The sequence below is a fragment of the Platalea leucorodia genome (assembly GCF_965183815.1).
Source record: "Platalea leucorodia genome assembly, chromosome: 5".
Classification (NCBI taxonomy): Eukaryota; Metazoa; Chordata; class Aves; order Pelecaniformes; family Threskiornithidae; genus Platalea; species Platalea leucorodia.
Genome location: NC_138827.1, coordinates 48148139 through 48162840, shown reverse-complemented (window position 1 = coordinate 48162840; position 14702 = coordinate 48148139). Strand labels below are relative to the sequence as shown.

The 14702-nt window shown below is 42.1% G+C and overlaps 1 protein-coding gene across 7 annotated transcripts in view; it reads right to left on the bottom strand.

Moving 5' to 3' along the window:
- The window catches only part of ATF6 (activating transcription factor 6), an 82271-nt gene that overhangs the window by 29026 nt on the left and 38543 nt on the right, over positions 1–14702 (bottom strand). Inside the window, exon 15 of one of the 7 annotated variants that reach the window (XM_082314619.1) lies at positions 13584–13873. The exons of the other annotated variants lie outside the window; for them this stretch is intronic. Within the exon in view, the coding sequence (XP_082170745.1) occupies positions 13835–13873 (39 nt within the window). The 3' untranslated portion in view covers positions 13584–13834. Of the gene's footprint in view, positions 1–13583; positions 13874–14702 lie in introns of those variants that run through there. 7 annotated transcript variants of the gene reach the window in all.

Sequence of the window (14702 nt, the reverse complement as noted above, 5' to 3'; positions counted from 1 at the left end):
TAAACTAACTGGAAAGCACCTTGCTGTGAGTCAGAGAGCCTCGTGAAAATCCCAGAGACCTCGGAGGAATGGGAAATTCACTCTGTCACAAGGCTCCCTTGGAGGAGTTTCCTCCATTCTCTTCAATGGCAGCACTGCAGCATGTCTACTGAGCTTTGGAGGTCAGCACTAAGCGTTTTCTCAGAGTAAAGGAGAACCCGTGGCAAAGGTCAAGAGCTGGATTAAGAATTAAAAAAGTTATGGAGACTACTAAAGATATGGAGACCTGCTGTGAACTGCGTCCTCTGTGCAGTTCACAAATGGAGAAAGCAAATGTAAGTAAAGCAAGAATTACTACTTCGTTTTGTCCCTTCTCCTTTTGGATTGAATTTATGTTACGTTACCTTAAAGACCAAAAGGAACCTAAAAAACAGAGGCCAAATTAAAGTGACCTAATTTAGATTTTTAAATGGACTGCAAGCATCTCAGGCTTAGATGTTTATTCATAGCATCTCTCCAGTACCTTGTGATTCCCAAAAGATCCAAGACATAACAGCAGTCACCATATGACTCTATTTTAGAACAAAAAAAATATCTCCAGGTGTAAAAGCAGAGGACCCAGTTTCACAATGACTTGAGGCATATTAAGCTTTCCTGCTGCTGAAGCTGTTCCTGATTTCCTCTTCTTGCCTGTCCTGGGCTGGGCATTCCTGCTGCTGCCCGAGAGCCGATGCTGTCCTCCTCTGACTCCAAGGAAAGCCAACTCATCTTGCTAAGATGGAAACAAGCAGTGTGTACAGATACAACACTTCCCTCTACTTGTCTTCCAGCCATCAACCATTTTCAATTACTGTTTTAGAGATTTTTTAGCAAAGATGTGACTTCTATATATTTAGTAGCTATTAATAGATTTCTTGTCCTTGAACTTTCCCAGTCCTCCCTTGAATACATGTAAACTTACAGCACCCATAATGCAGTTTGGCAAGAAGTTCCGCAAGCCTACTTCTACTGTATGAATCGCTTCCTTTCCTTGGTTTGAACCCACGTCCTCCTAGCTTAATTTGCTGCCCTTTGTTTCACTTGGCATCCTACTCAGTTCCCTCTAGGTAGAAGAGCAAGGTTACAATTAAGAAAGCAAGAATAAAAATGCAAGAGAATCTCATTACTCCATCAAGGTTTGAGAAGACCAACACAACAATTTTCTAATAGACAACAGACTATAATGCAAAGTATTACTTAGATGCACCAAAGGCAGATGTAAAGCAGATGTCATATAAAGGTGAAAAAATTGATATAATATTCAGTTTTTCTATTTTCACGGTTTACAATCCTTTTTTTCAACTTCCAAGGCCAAAGAGGAGGAATTATGCCTTAAGATAACACTGAAATATGCTGCTAATTAGGTATCTATTAGTCAAACAGTAGAATCTACCCAGTGGCCGCTGAGAAGGAATCCTGTCTCCCTTCAGGAATCAGAGTATAAGCACACTTCCAGAAGACAGGCCCGCTAACCTTCCGTCCTACTGAGACATCTATCTTCATCCTGTTAACAAAGTGACACCAGCTGCAAAATGACCGGCTATTGTCAAGCTCCCCATTCCTCTGCAAATCCCTCATTCTGGAATTACCCAAGATGAACCTGCCTCATTTCCATTTGAGCTTTTTCAATCTCACTTTTGACTTGCAGCACATCCTAAATAAGAGGCAATAAATACCATCAGTCTTCCCCTGTGAAAAGGGAATACTCCAGAAAACCACAGCTAGCAGAAGCTTGGGTGGACATACGTTAATTAGGCACACCATGAGGCACAGCAAAGCCAGTCCGGTTGCAGTGGAGACTGAGGTGAAGGCACCCCATTTGGACTTTATTTCCATCATAAATGTATTCTTCCTTGTAGTTTTGTCTTTTTTCCTTTGTATAGGAAAGAAAAAGAAAGGCCATGTGAACAAGGAGGGCACAGGACAGAGACTGGACAGAAATCCAGCCAATTAAACTTGTCTGCAGAACTGCTTTGCAAGGCCCGAAAGTAAAGAACAATGCATGCATTTGCTATGATGTAATTTTGGTTTGGCAGCAGATTAAAAAAAAATTCCTAAACACAAAGTAAGAGGATGTGAAGAACAGAATTCTATGTTTAAGTAAACAGTTTTGGTTAAAATTGTATAGGAAGATTTTTAAGGACTTGAAAACACTTTGATAATTTGTGCGTGTGTTATTTGTGGAAATAGTTGAATTTCAAGATAAACTGGAAAAGATACGTGTATATGAATAGTTGACTCAGTGCTGCACTTCTGTGAAGACAAAAAAAAAAATCCCAGCTTGTACTGGTGGAAAAGTTCCTCCTATTATGTTTGATAAGGATCAGATTTTCTTCTAAAGGCTCTCTCAAACTACCATCATAAAATTTAAAAAAGTTTGCTCCAAATTATTTGAAAATTATGTTTCTCTGCCATTTTCTGTCCTTCCCATGGGCTATATAAGCACAGAAATGCAGTTCATCTGTAAGTCCCAGTTGAGTCTGTCAATTATCTTTGTAGATTTTACAAAGTTGTAAGACCCAAAAGGAATTAATTGTTTTATTACTACTACCCATAAAAAGAAATTCCCCTCCTTCTCTAATTCACTGCAGCAGAGCTCTGCTTTTGCATAGCATCTGCAGGCTATTAGTTTTGCAACTGCAATCTGTAATTGCAAAAACATGTAATTTAGGTAGGGCATGTGAATAAGGTCCAGGAAAACCAAAAAGGATATAATCCAGATTCTTTGCTTCTCAGCAAAAGAGAAAAAAACATTAAACCAAAGTTTCTATATTTGCTTGCAAGACCTCAGGTCTTCTACCCAAGACAAATTCTGGATTCCCAGAATTACTGCCAAACTGGAGACTCTGCCCCAAAAGAGCACACACAACACAAACTGGAGTGAGGAATGTTATTACCAACAAACACCTTTTTGCTGCTGTTCTGCCTTTGCAGCCCTGCCACAGAAGCAGAGAGCCAACCAATGAACAAAAATGATGTGGTTTCATGGGCACACTCCTTGGATCCAGTATCATGAGATGGACTAGACTGTAAATCCTTATTTCTCCCTAGATCAGATTCCCCATGAAACAGAAGCTGGATGGGTAAAAAGAAATTTATGTCAGGCTTTCTCCAAATGCCGGATCAACATAACACTGCGGTTCAAAATCTATTTGCTAATGAGGCTGTGCTCTGCTTTCTCTTCCGACTGAGTTCAAAGGACAGTGAAGTACTAGAACACTTTGATCTCACCTTGTGGTGAGATCTCCATCCTCAGAGGTCTTCAGAGCCCACTTGACAATGCCACGGCCAACCTCACGCAGTGTCGGCAACAGCCTTCCTTCACACAGGAGGCTGGACCAGAGGGCTCTTCTAACCAGCATTTCTAAGATCCATAAGGACCTTGTCTCAAATTTGGAAGGGTCTGTCAAGATTATGCTTTTACCTTACCCTTCCCCTGTCTTACTAACTTGCAGGCCACTCATGAAGAGACTGTATGAGAAAGATGTTGATAGCAATCAGGGCTACATACACATAAGAAATGTTTAAGAATAGCTACACAAGTCCATGAAAGGCCACACAGTCGGTGACAGAGCCCTCTTCTGACAAAACAATTTCCTTTCAAAGCAGAAGAAAGCATACTTTCTTACAGAGCAAAAATTCCCATGGGCGCAGGTAGTCAGGAATGCAAGAGAACTTTAAAATCCTAACCAGAAACAACTGTCAAGTAGAGTCCAGACTTTAACCTTTTTTAAATCAAGGCAATTAATTTGATCATAGTGTGTTCAGTCCTACAACACATGGCACAAGATCCAGCTCTGGTTTGAAATTACTGTCTTCTTGCCTTCTGCAGCAACAGAAATAATTTATTTAAATCTCCCATTGAATCTCCACACTATGTAAGATAGCTGCAAGGCAAGACGTAGATCACCTGCAGTTGTCAGTGCAACAAACCTATCATCTTTGACAGCTCAGCCAAAGAGCCAAACAGCCAGAATTTGAACACAGATGCAGGATTCAGTCTGCAGGGCAACCTTTAGAAAATGGACCCAAAAGCTGTTCTCATGAAAAGAACAATTATATTTATTACTGGTGCACAGGTGAATATACATTTAAAGTTTTGGATAAAAGTACTGCCAGACTGCAAAACTCCATTTTACAGAAGCTGCTAATTATTCTAAAAAGGATGCACCCAGTCTGTCATATTGTACAAAAGGACCAAACTGTTCGTTAGCCCAAATACTGAACGTGAGCAGATGCATTCTTGAGCTGAACACCTAGCACGGGATTGATCTTAAAACATATTTTAGTGTCTGCAAAAAGACCATACATGTCCTTTGCAGCCAGGATATCAGGTACTAGATTCAAATCTGGTTTGAAGGAATAAATTGACATTTGGCCAACAGCAACTTACATCTCACAGTCACTGTGACTTTCTCCCTTTTCCTGATCCCATCCGCTGATGCGTGATTGTTGCTAACTTGCTGGCAATCTATTCACTGGGGAGGGTAATGCACATGGAGGAGGAAACAAAAAAATCAAAAGCAATGAGTGGCAAAAACCAGGAATAGCTTTCAAGGCTAATGACAAGAAAGAATAAAGTAATAGTCTGAATTAAATTCTAGGCTAAAATCATTGTTAAACAGATGCAATTAAAGTTATCTAAAAATGATCCCAGTTCTGCAAATTAAACATCTGCTCTGTTGAAGGTTCCCGTCAGCAGTGAAACCCAAAGCCCAGTAGCAGAGGGTGCTCCTCTCTGTTCTCCCTGCTGGGACAGCCGTAGCTTGCCGCTATTTGCCCTTGACTGCCCAAGAGCAGACAGCGGCAGCCTGATTCTAATCTGCAGCCAGAGAGATGCTGCTTCTGAGAGAGCAGCAGATGTACAGGAAATTAGCAGCAACATATCTTTCCTAATTGTGGAAGCTGAATCAGCTACACAGACATACATCAGAAGGACTGGAAAGTGTCTGTTAGAAATACTTGTTATCCCTCAGCTTTCTGGGAAAAGCGACTGGCCATGAGATAAGTCTCTGAGGACCTCCTCCTGCCCCCCATCCTTTAGCCTCATATGCTCAAGGTACCTGAATATACCTTTTAACCTCTCCGAGGGTAATTCCTCTTCACTGAGATGGAGGTATCACCTCCCAGCAGTGGCAAGAAACGACGTTTTAGGTCACAGGCAGAAAGGCGTTTTATAAATACATGCAGTACTTTCAGTAAACTGCCTTTGACTTGGTTTTAAAAATTTAGGCCTCATTTGCATTGTCAGTATCTGCTGGGTAAAGTGGCTTTAGGAGCATTTCCCTGAGGAACCTGAAGAAATGGGTGCTCTTCTTTCTCTACTGATCTATCATTTTCCCTCCTCTGATTTCACTACAGAAAGTGGCTTCCCCCTCCTTCCACATTCTGCCAAAGTTGAATAAAAGTGTGTCTTTACATAATTTCCCACAAAGCAAATATCACTGTCAAAACCACAAAAATAAGGCAACATGAGAGATACAGAAAGAAACACAACCAGATAACAAGGAAACAAACGCTCTTCTCAGTCAGCAGCGAGACTGCGTTTTTGCTTGAATCCCCTAGATTTACCCAGAGCTCAGCAATGACTTCAGCTCAGACTTGGGTGGGTCTCTGTACGTCTTGGCAGCAGGGACAGGCAAAGTTCCTAGGCCGCCGATGGCTGGACGGTGGTCTGGCACACTCAGGCCAGGGCTAGTGCTCCAAATCCAAGCTGCCTTATGTTTTTCCGAAAATGTTGGTTCAGAGACAACAAGGTTTTAATATCAAGATGCAGTGGGCTGAATCCAAATTTGACGGCAGCGTTTTAATCTGTGCAATGTGTACTGCATTACAGATGCTTGTTGGAAAGACGTTTCTCATTCTGCAGATCCCAGGACATCTGTATGGCTAAGGATTCATCAGCTATTCATAGTTTCTTCTTATTAAAGAGATATTCAGTACAATAATGTTAAAGAAGTTATCACCTCTGTTACTAATAATCTCAGTTAAAACAAGAGAGTATGAAGATGAAGTTTCCTTCCATTTTTTTGCCTGTTGGTTTGCTTGACTCATATTTACCCCAGCCTGATGAGCTTCCTCCTCTTCACATTTGTAGCTAAGTTTCACTTCTAAATCTCAGTTCTGAGTCCAGTTTTGTTGCCATGCGCCTGCTCTGTTGGAATTTCTAGTGTTGCTGAGGAAGGTGTAAATCAGTTCTAGAAAGAGACTTCATTTTATAAGGGGAAAAAGGTCTATAGACATTTAATGTTTTTTCCCCAGAAAAGATCTCAAACCAAAACAAGAAAATAACCTGATGGAAAATGGTCTTAGAAGGCATTAAAAAAGTTACATGATTAACTCACACTTGGGGGCAAAAAGGATCTTGGATGCCTGACACCGAAGATTCTTCCTTAATCACCCCCAACCTATCTTACAAAAGTGAACTTCAGAATGGCTGGGTATATGCTACAGGTGGCTGAGCAATCTGACCTCCGTGGCCACCAGAAACAGGAGGGTCCCTTCTCTCTCCCTCAGCCCTTGCACTCCTTGCCAACCTCTGGCAACTGTCAGACTCTCCTGCGAGTCCTCTGAACCCTTCCGACTGTTTTTCTGCCAACACAATAAAACGGCTCAAGGACGGATCTGACAAGAGTATACACAACCAAGGAAACACTGACAACAGGAACTCTCCTTTCTGGTGGTGGTAAACTGTTTAATTGGCTCACTGGTCTTTACCCTAAAAAAATCCTGGAAGCTGCTCATGTAGCTAGGGAAGAGAAGAAATTATCCAGTTTTGAACAGTGTGAGAGCACAGCATTTTTTTTCACTACAGTGCTGCGGGAACTCATACAAGCCATCAAAACTTGCAGCACTGTGATGGAGGCTAAGCACTTTTCATGACCAAAACAGCAGTTTCCTTAGAAAAAGCTTTCTCTTGTGACAATACTTTACTTGGATCCTGGTCTGAAGCCTGACTGACAAAGGATAAGCAGGGGTGTAAACTGGTGCAGGAGCATCACACTCCTTGTCCATCTCGTGACTGTGCATGTGAGTAACTGCCTGTCTGCCACAGCAATTGAATTAGCAAGATCACAGGCACCAGATTAGATTAAAGAGAGTGAAAGGTCAGCTTCGGGAAGATAAAAATATAGAGAGATGCTTGCTTGCACTCTACTGAAAAGACATATTGGGCTATAGCTTTCAGGCTGGGCCTGTCTCTCTTCCTGGAGAGCAATGTGTTTTCTTCTATCAGTACTTGCCAACTCTCAACCACATTTAAAACATAATGGCTCGAGCAAATAGAAGCCTTTCATCTCCCCACTTAGGGTGAGATTAATTTTTTCCAGCTTTAGCTGCCTGACAGAGTTGTCTAGGCGCCCTTTAAAATCTACAGCAGAGAGGCACCTCCGGAAGGAAATTCAGTCCATGCAATGGTAGGTGTTTGGGACGGGTGGGAGAAATTGAAAGGGGCTTTTCTGCCTCCATTAAGAGGAGAAGGAGCCTTGCGTGGTGCTTGAGAATTTGTGGTTCCTGGTAGTCCGTAAAGCAGCAGCGGCAGTCTGTGAAATGATTTAAGTAAAAAAACCCAGATGCAGAGAAGTTAAGGAAGAAAAATAGAAGCATTAGAGGAACACTGCAAATCAAGCAAACCTACGCCAAATTTGGGGAGTGTGGCCAGGGCACTGAGGAAAGTTTTGTCACCTTCTGTTCAGCATTGGTGAGACCACGGCTGGAATACCATGTAAAGTTTTGGGTCCCCTTCTCTTCTCTCAGGCAAAGATGGATGTGGGGAAGCTGGAGTGGGGCCAGCAGAGGCTATCAAGATGGTCAGGGCCTGGGGCACGTGGTCTTTGAAGAGAGATGAAGGGAGCTGGGCTGGTTCGGCCTGCTGAAGAGGAGATGAGGGGGCCAATCTAGGAGCAACCTACAACTACCTGAAGAGAGTTACAGAGACAACGGAGCCAAACTCTGTAGTGCCGCATGACATGCCAAGGTGCCACAGCCACGTGCGGTGGTTTGGGACTTACAGATTCTTCCCCTGCCAGACGGTGCAGTCCTGCCATGGGTCATCACAGAGGTGGGAGGTCTCCCTATCCTCGGTGGGTCCCAAGACTGGGCTAGACCAAGCCACAGCTGATCTGATCTACTGCTGACAATAGTCCTGCTTCAGACTAAAGACCTGCAGAGGTCCCTCCAGCACAAACTCTTATGATTTTGTGAACATTCACAGTTTGAGCGCAATTGTCAGCACGTGAAAAACAAAATGGCAATGCTGCACGAGACTGTTAGTGGATTTTTACAAAATCCTTTTCATTAAGGATTATTTAGAAACTCTGGTGTACAGGGAGATGGTGCCTGTGATACCAAACAGAAATGAAGGGGTGCAGTTCTCTGCCTTTATCTGTGCACATCTCACTTGACATATGCCACTAATTTAAACATCTAGAACTACAATAAATGCTTTTGCCTTCAAGTATTCTAATTATGTAAATTTTGCTTGTGAAACAAGAAGTCTCAAGCTAATTTCCACATTTTCTGCCAATATCCTGCAAAGTATGATGCAACCATATCAGAGAACCACAGAAGCCGTGTTTTTATAAATGTGGGTTTTAAAAATGAAATGCCCCATTGACAACATTTTACCAAGCCACTGGAGTTTCCAGCTTTTCTAACTATTTCAAAATACAGGCAACTTTCAGGTCAAAGAAAGGATCTACTGGAATTCTAATCATAGAATAAAGATGTGAAGAATGACGCATGAAGGTTTTTGGACGTCAGTGTACTCTTAGACACTGAGGCTACAAATACTATGGCAAAATAACCGATCTCACTTTGTGGATAGCATCAGTTGCATGGGCACTTTTTTAACCATCTGAACTATGCTCCTACATGAACCCTCCCCTCTTTTTCTTACTACCGTAGTGGTTTTAATTCTACACAAAAAGATTGAACATCTTGGACTCACCACAATTTCTGCAAAATATCAGAGAGGTACTAAGTACCCTGAAGGCACTAACTCCTAATCCTCTCCTCCAACACAGCTGGAGGGCCACTCAGCTTGTCATTAACCAATTTAATATGTGTAGCCGCTGTTCTCTCTATTACCCCAGCTGATCAATGAAAACACCTAATCAGGCCCTCAACACGAGGGTATAGAGAAGAGCAAAAGCCTGAGGCTACTTCGTCCTGGTAGATGTGCTCCCTTTCATTTCCATTCCCTCTTGCCCTCTGAACCTCTCCTGGCTCTGCAGAGCTACCCCTGACCTGCCGAAAGGCAACGTGAACTCCAGGCAGTCCCTGAGCTGCAGATCATTTCCCTCTCTCCCTCTGATCACACAGAAATTATAAGCATACCAAAAGCGCACACAGCCCTATAACAACTGCACATGCCGTTACTGGGAGGGAAACGCAGACAAGGAGCACAGCAACACATTGTTTGATGGGTCAGATTCAATGCTGTAATTTCATACAAGCCAAAGCAGCTGCATCAAGGCTTTGTCAGGACATTTTCAAACAGAAAAAGCACTGCAAGCAGATAAAGGTGATCTGTAACAGATTCAGACAAAAGGTGCCATAGCCGAGGTATAGGGTTCTGGGTTTATTTTCCTTCTTTTAATCCAGACTGGTCTTGTTCTTAGGCCTCTATTTCCTATGAGAATTAAGTTACTGAAAGTGACTTTTATAAGCAAACAGGTAAATTCTTAAATCAACTATCGAGATTTGGAGAGTCTATATAAGTCACAAGGGCTGTCAGTTTCAATCCACATGAAGAGGTCCTAATCTGCAGGAGGATAACAGACAGTGATGGTTATAACTGCCAGGAGAGCAGAGGAGTGATAGGAGTGCTGTAGGGAATTAAATGCTAATTATTCAAGCACATACAGGACATCAGGCTGTTCTCTCTCACAAGGTCTGCAGCTGTACTCTCCTGTTTAGAGATGTACGTGTGCAAGATAATGAGACTGAAGTACACATAGACTTTTCACACGCATGTGTTACGTCCCTTTGACAAGTCACATGCTGTGGGTAAAATCCTCATCCTGGACTGCCATACCAAACCGACACTAACCAACTGTACACTGAAACGGAAATATCCTGTCACGACATTGCAAGTTTACCCAGCTGGCTTAACACTCCTTTTTTAGCATTTGTAGTATCACCTCTGTGTTTAGCCTGAACCTAAAGAGTTCCTTTCTGCTTGTGTAAATGTAGTTCTTTACACTTTCTCTTATTCTAGAGCCACAATTAACTGCTTTTGTCAAAATTTTACACCAAGAAAACTGCTGCATCTGTCCTTTTTCTCCAAATGACAGCCTTTTCATGTCCCATTTCATTTTTGTACAGATTTCTCTATGTCGGCACTTTGGAAACTGAACTTGAGAAGTTAGGAAACTTCTTGCCTAGATTGTATGCGGCACCTTGGTTGCCTGCTGGAGAGTTACAGCTTACAGCTGGTAAGCAAATACCAAACAGATGGTTTAGCAAAAGCAAAGAGAAACCCACAGTGTATTTCCCTGATGTCAAGGAGATACCCTTCTGGAGATGCTGGCCCCAGGCTACCTGAGACAGCAAAATGGTTCCTTTGCAACCTCGTTTTCCAGCAGTCACCTGCCCAGTGATTACCCACTGAGTTCCTGATCCCAGTGAAAAACTCCATGTCCAGGCACTCAGGGCTGTTCTTAGAAAGGAGACCTCCACGTGGGTTTCCTGGAAAGGAGATTAAACAAGGGCCTCCCAGATGCTAACAAGTGACTCAACCGAGGAACCTCCACACTGGCCAAGGCTTCAGGGAAGGAACGCTGAATGAGGAACAGGTTGGGAATATCCACTTCTAGAATCTCAGAGGAGAGTATTGTTTAATACACAGGAGCCTGGCTGGACTTAGCTTGAGAAGAAGGCCTGCGTACCTTCCTTGCACAGAGCAAGCTCTCAGTCTGAGCACAGCTTAGACTGTTTTTCTCATATTGGATATCACCTCTCTTGGAGACAGCTGATGCTTCAAACCTTATTTTGGATAGTCATGAAACCAAGGAACAATAATAATCACTTATGCAATGCAATGCTTAGTGGAGCTTTGCTAACCAAACTCCAAGGGCAGTGGCCCATGGGATGTAACAGATAAGCCATTTCTACCTAGGACTCTGGGGGTGCACATGCTGTTCGAGTTGCTCATGTGCCACTCCCATGTAGCTTTGCCTTCTCTTGATGAGAAGTATTTTCTAGTGCCAGAATTATTCACAAGCACATTTTAACATTTGCAATCAAAACACAAAGAGCATTTCCTGAACAGTGGTTTGCAGCATGAAAGATCTCTCAGCTTAGCCCAAGATATTCCAAATTCTGAATCACTGACCCAGAGCTGGACAGTTTCCATCCACCATGTAGTCATGGTGAGGAGCAAGCCATACCAGGCATGAAGCAAAATTATCTCATTCTCAGACCCATCTCTCTGCTTTAACTATCAGAAACAAAAGTTCACCCTACTGAGAGCTGGTATGAAAGTATATTTTAAAATAATTAAGTGGTGAGAAGCTACTACGGACACCGGTAGAACACACCTATACAGGACTCTCCAAAAGAGCGTTTAGCCATAGAGCATACACTTCTGCAACAGACCCATCCTGATACTGTAATAAAACACAGAGAAGAAAAAAAGACTGCAACCTGGGGAAAAGGCCCTGCTGCTTTCTAGGATTCACAGAAAGGAGATTTAGGTGCCAACGAGTGTCCTAACATGTCATAGCCCTTTATGAGAAGCAAGTGAATTTCTGCAGCTACTACTCTGTCTTTCCATTAACCATCCCGGTAGATAGGTCACAAGCAACCCTAAGTCCCAGAAGTAGAAAACAAGTTTTATGTTCCACTCTCAAACAATTTTAAAGCCAGTTACAAGTTTCAAAGCCAGTTTAAAGATAAAAATGTACAGTTAATTTTATCACACTTCTTGTCCTAGGAGTGTAAGTGATTTAAAAATAAAACCTGGAAGCCACAAGTGTTCTGTCCAGTCCAGTGGGAGGTGATGATAATCTCTATGCACTCGTAATAGCACCTGGGCTCTTACTTCATAAAATAAGCTTTGTGTGCTATCCAGCTAAAAACCTGGCAAAAGGAAGCAGATAACTTCATCTGATCAGAATTAACTCTAAAAGTGCGCTTAAGATTTTAAATAATGCTCTCAAATGTGGTACTATAATGATTAACATTCGCTAAAATGTAGGATTTCTATTGTGGACACAAAAACTACTTAATGAAATCAAGAACATCTCAGTTCTGCACATTTTACTTTTATAAAGACTCTGTCTAGGGCTGTCAGATATAACAACTGAATATGAACAGAAAAAAATCAGTAGTCTGAAGCTGTGAAAGTGTGAAGTCCAACTAAGAAAATAAGCAAAGGTATTTCAAAGTGCTCTGTGCATATACTATCATTCAAGGCAAATGAAATATCATGAAGGTCATTTTTCCATGCAGAAGCTCATTCCTACCAAACACAAGTCAATGCCTTACTGGCTACTGCAGCTCCAGAGTTGAAGGTATCATTTATGTCTTTATACAGCTAGGGCTCGGTCAGCATCGATTCCATAATTAAATACTGCCACAGATCATAAGCAAGAGTCCATCATTCCCTTCTGGAAACTGTTCAGAATAATCTGAGCCAAATTTTCTTCAATGAATACCATGCTATTACTACAGAAAAAAAATATTATTATCCAGCATTATTACAGTATTATTAATGTGTTATTAAACTTGGGTTATTTCCTGAAGGAAAGGAACTGCTTCAGAGCTGCATTTCCACTGCCTGCTCTCACTGAATGCACATTACTTGTTTGTGGATAAACGTGTGTTCCTGCTCACTTTGTTGTCAGCAATTGTCTGTTCTCTATTCTTAATAAGTGAGATACTGCTGTCACTTCCTTTACCGAGACAATTCCCATTTTATAATCACATCTTCCTCCCACACTTCCCAATTATACTTCTCTAACCTATGTCCACACCGATTTCATAACCAGTGGGTCTTTTACAGAGGCTTTCCAAAACCAACAATCTTCCTCTATTTCTTGCCCACAACTCATTGTGTGTCAAGCATGCAGCACATTTTGAATACATGTATACTATTACTGGTCGCGTCTGTCTGCAACCAGTTTGGGTTTTGGAGACATTTTTTGCAGTATGTTTTATTTTCACTATAATTATCTACAGTGTATGTTGTCCTTCCAAATACTAGTTTAAAAATAACAAAGTATTAGTTAGGCCTGGGACATACAAGGCTGAAAGAAGTTCAGTGATGGCATTAATATGATTCATGAAGTTCCAGCAACCATACAGAAGACAAACGAATCAAGACTATGCACAGAAAACTCAAGAGTATCTTTTGCCCCATGCCAGAAATATTCGAGTGACTTTTCTGTCGCTGCTTATACATCCATCTTCAACACCCCATTAATTCTCAATTTTATTTGGAGGACAGTGGGGTTCAAAGGGACCCAAGGAGATAAAAATCAGAGTGACTAAGACTTTGCTTCCAAAATGTCTTGGAGAGCTAGGAACAGAACAGACATTTCCAAATGAAACAAAACCCCATTTGATGTGACAGGCATTACCTCCCTCCTCAGAAACGCGTTTTGCATTCCTGTTCCAGTCCCTTCTAACCGCTGTTTGCATCTGGCTGAGCCAAACAGCTGCCGCCTGGCAGAGGCTACGCTGCAGCTGGTACTTGCTGGCTGCTCCTCTTCGGCTTCCACTCACTACACAGCCAAGGTGTCTCATTGCCTGGCTCCTTCTTCTCCGCTCAGCCTGCTCGCTCTCTACAGCACACGCATGGCCTTTTGCTGCTTCACTCTTGAAAGTTTGTTCTCACACAGGAAGACAACTTCTAGGCATTGCAGGGTAACAACAGTGAGAAATAATGAAGCAATCAGAGGTTTTGCTGGAAAATACTGTAAGGCCCTGATAGAAATGCTTTTCACAGAATTGCTGGCCTTCAGCCGCAAACCTAAAAAAACTTCTTTTGATCTTCCTGTTACTTAAACTTGGAGTTGTGTTGTTCTCGTACACATGTACTTTGATAACCCCAGGATTGAGGTAAGGCGATTTGTGCTCTACAGACCAACATACAGTTTTAGACTTAATTTTAGATTATTAAATTTCTCCCTAGAGGTTTTTAGATCAAGCTTTATGATGCTACCAAAAGCAACGTCTTCCCCAGCTGAGTATCCAGAAAATCACAGAGAATGCTTTTTCCCACCACCTCCCAGTCGCTTTGATAGTCAGCTCTCCCTGCTCCTCACCTACCAGGAATATTCCACACCAGGAAGGATGACAGTTCAAGAAAGACCAAAAAGAAAGTTTGTTTCACTGTTTTCATAGGGACACCATGGCTTTGGAAGGAGAAAGTTCACTCTGACACAGAGAGAATCCACAGTTTAGCCAAAAAGAGGGAATTTGTAACAAAGAATGCAGCAGGCCAGACTTAATTTTCACTAGTGACACTAAGATGGAAACAGGAGGTTTTCGTAATGGATTTTCAAATTTGAAAGTCAAAGGCAGCCATAACTTGACAGAGGCCGGCTCACTGAGCATCAGGGCATGATGAAGTACAATCACACACACACTGTTTGTTTTCTCAGATTTTCCCAGGGAGGCAAGAGTTGGCCTCACAGAGAAGATGGGCTAAAGGGTGACCTCTGCTTTGAAAAGGACAG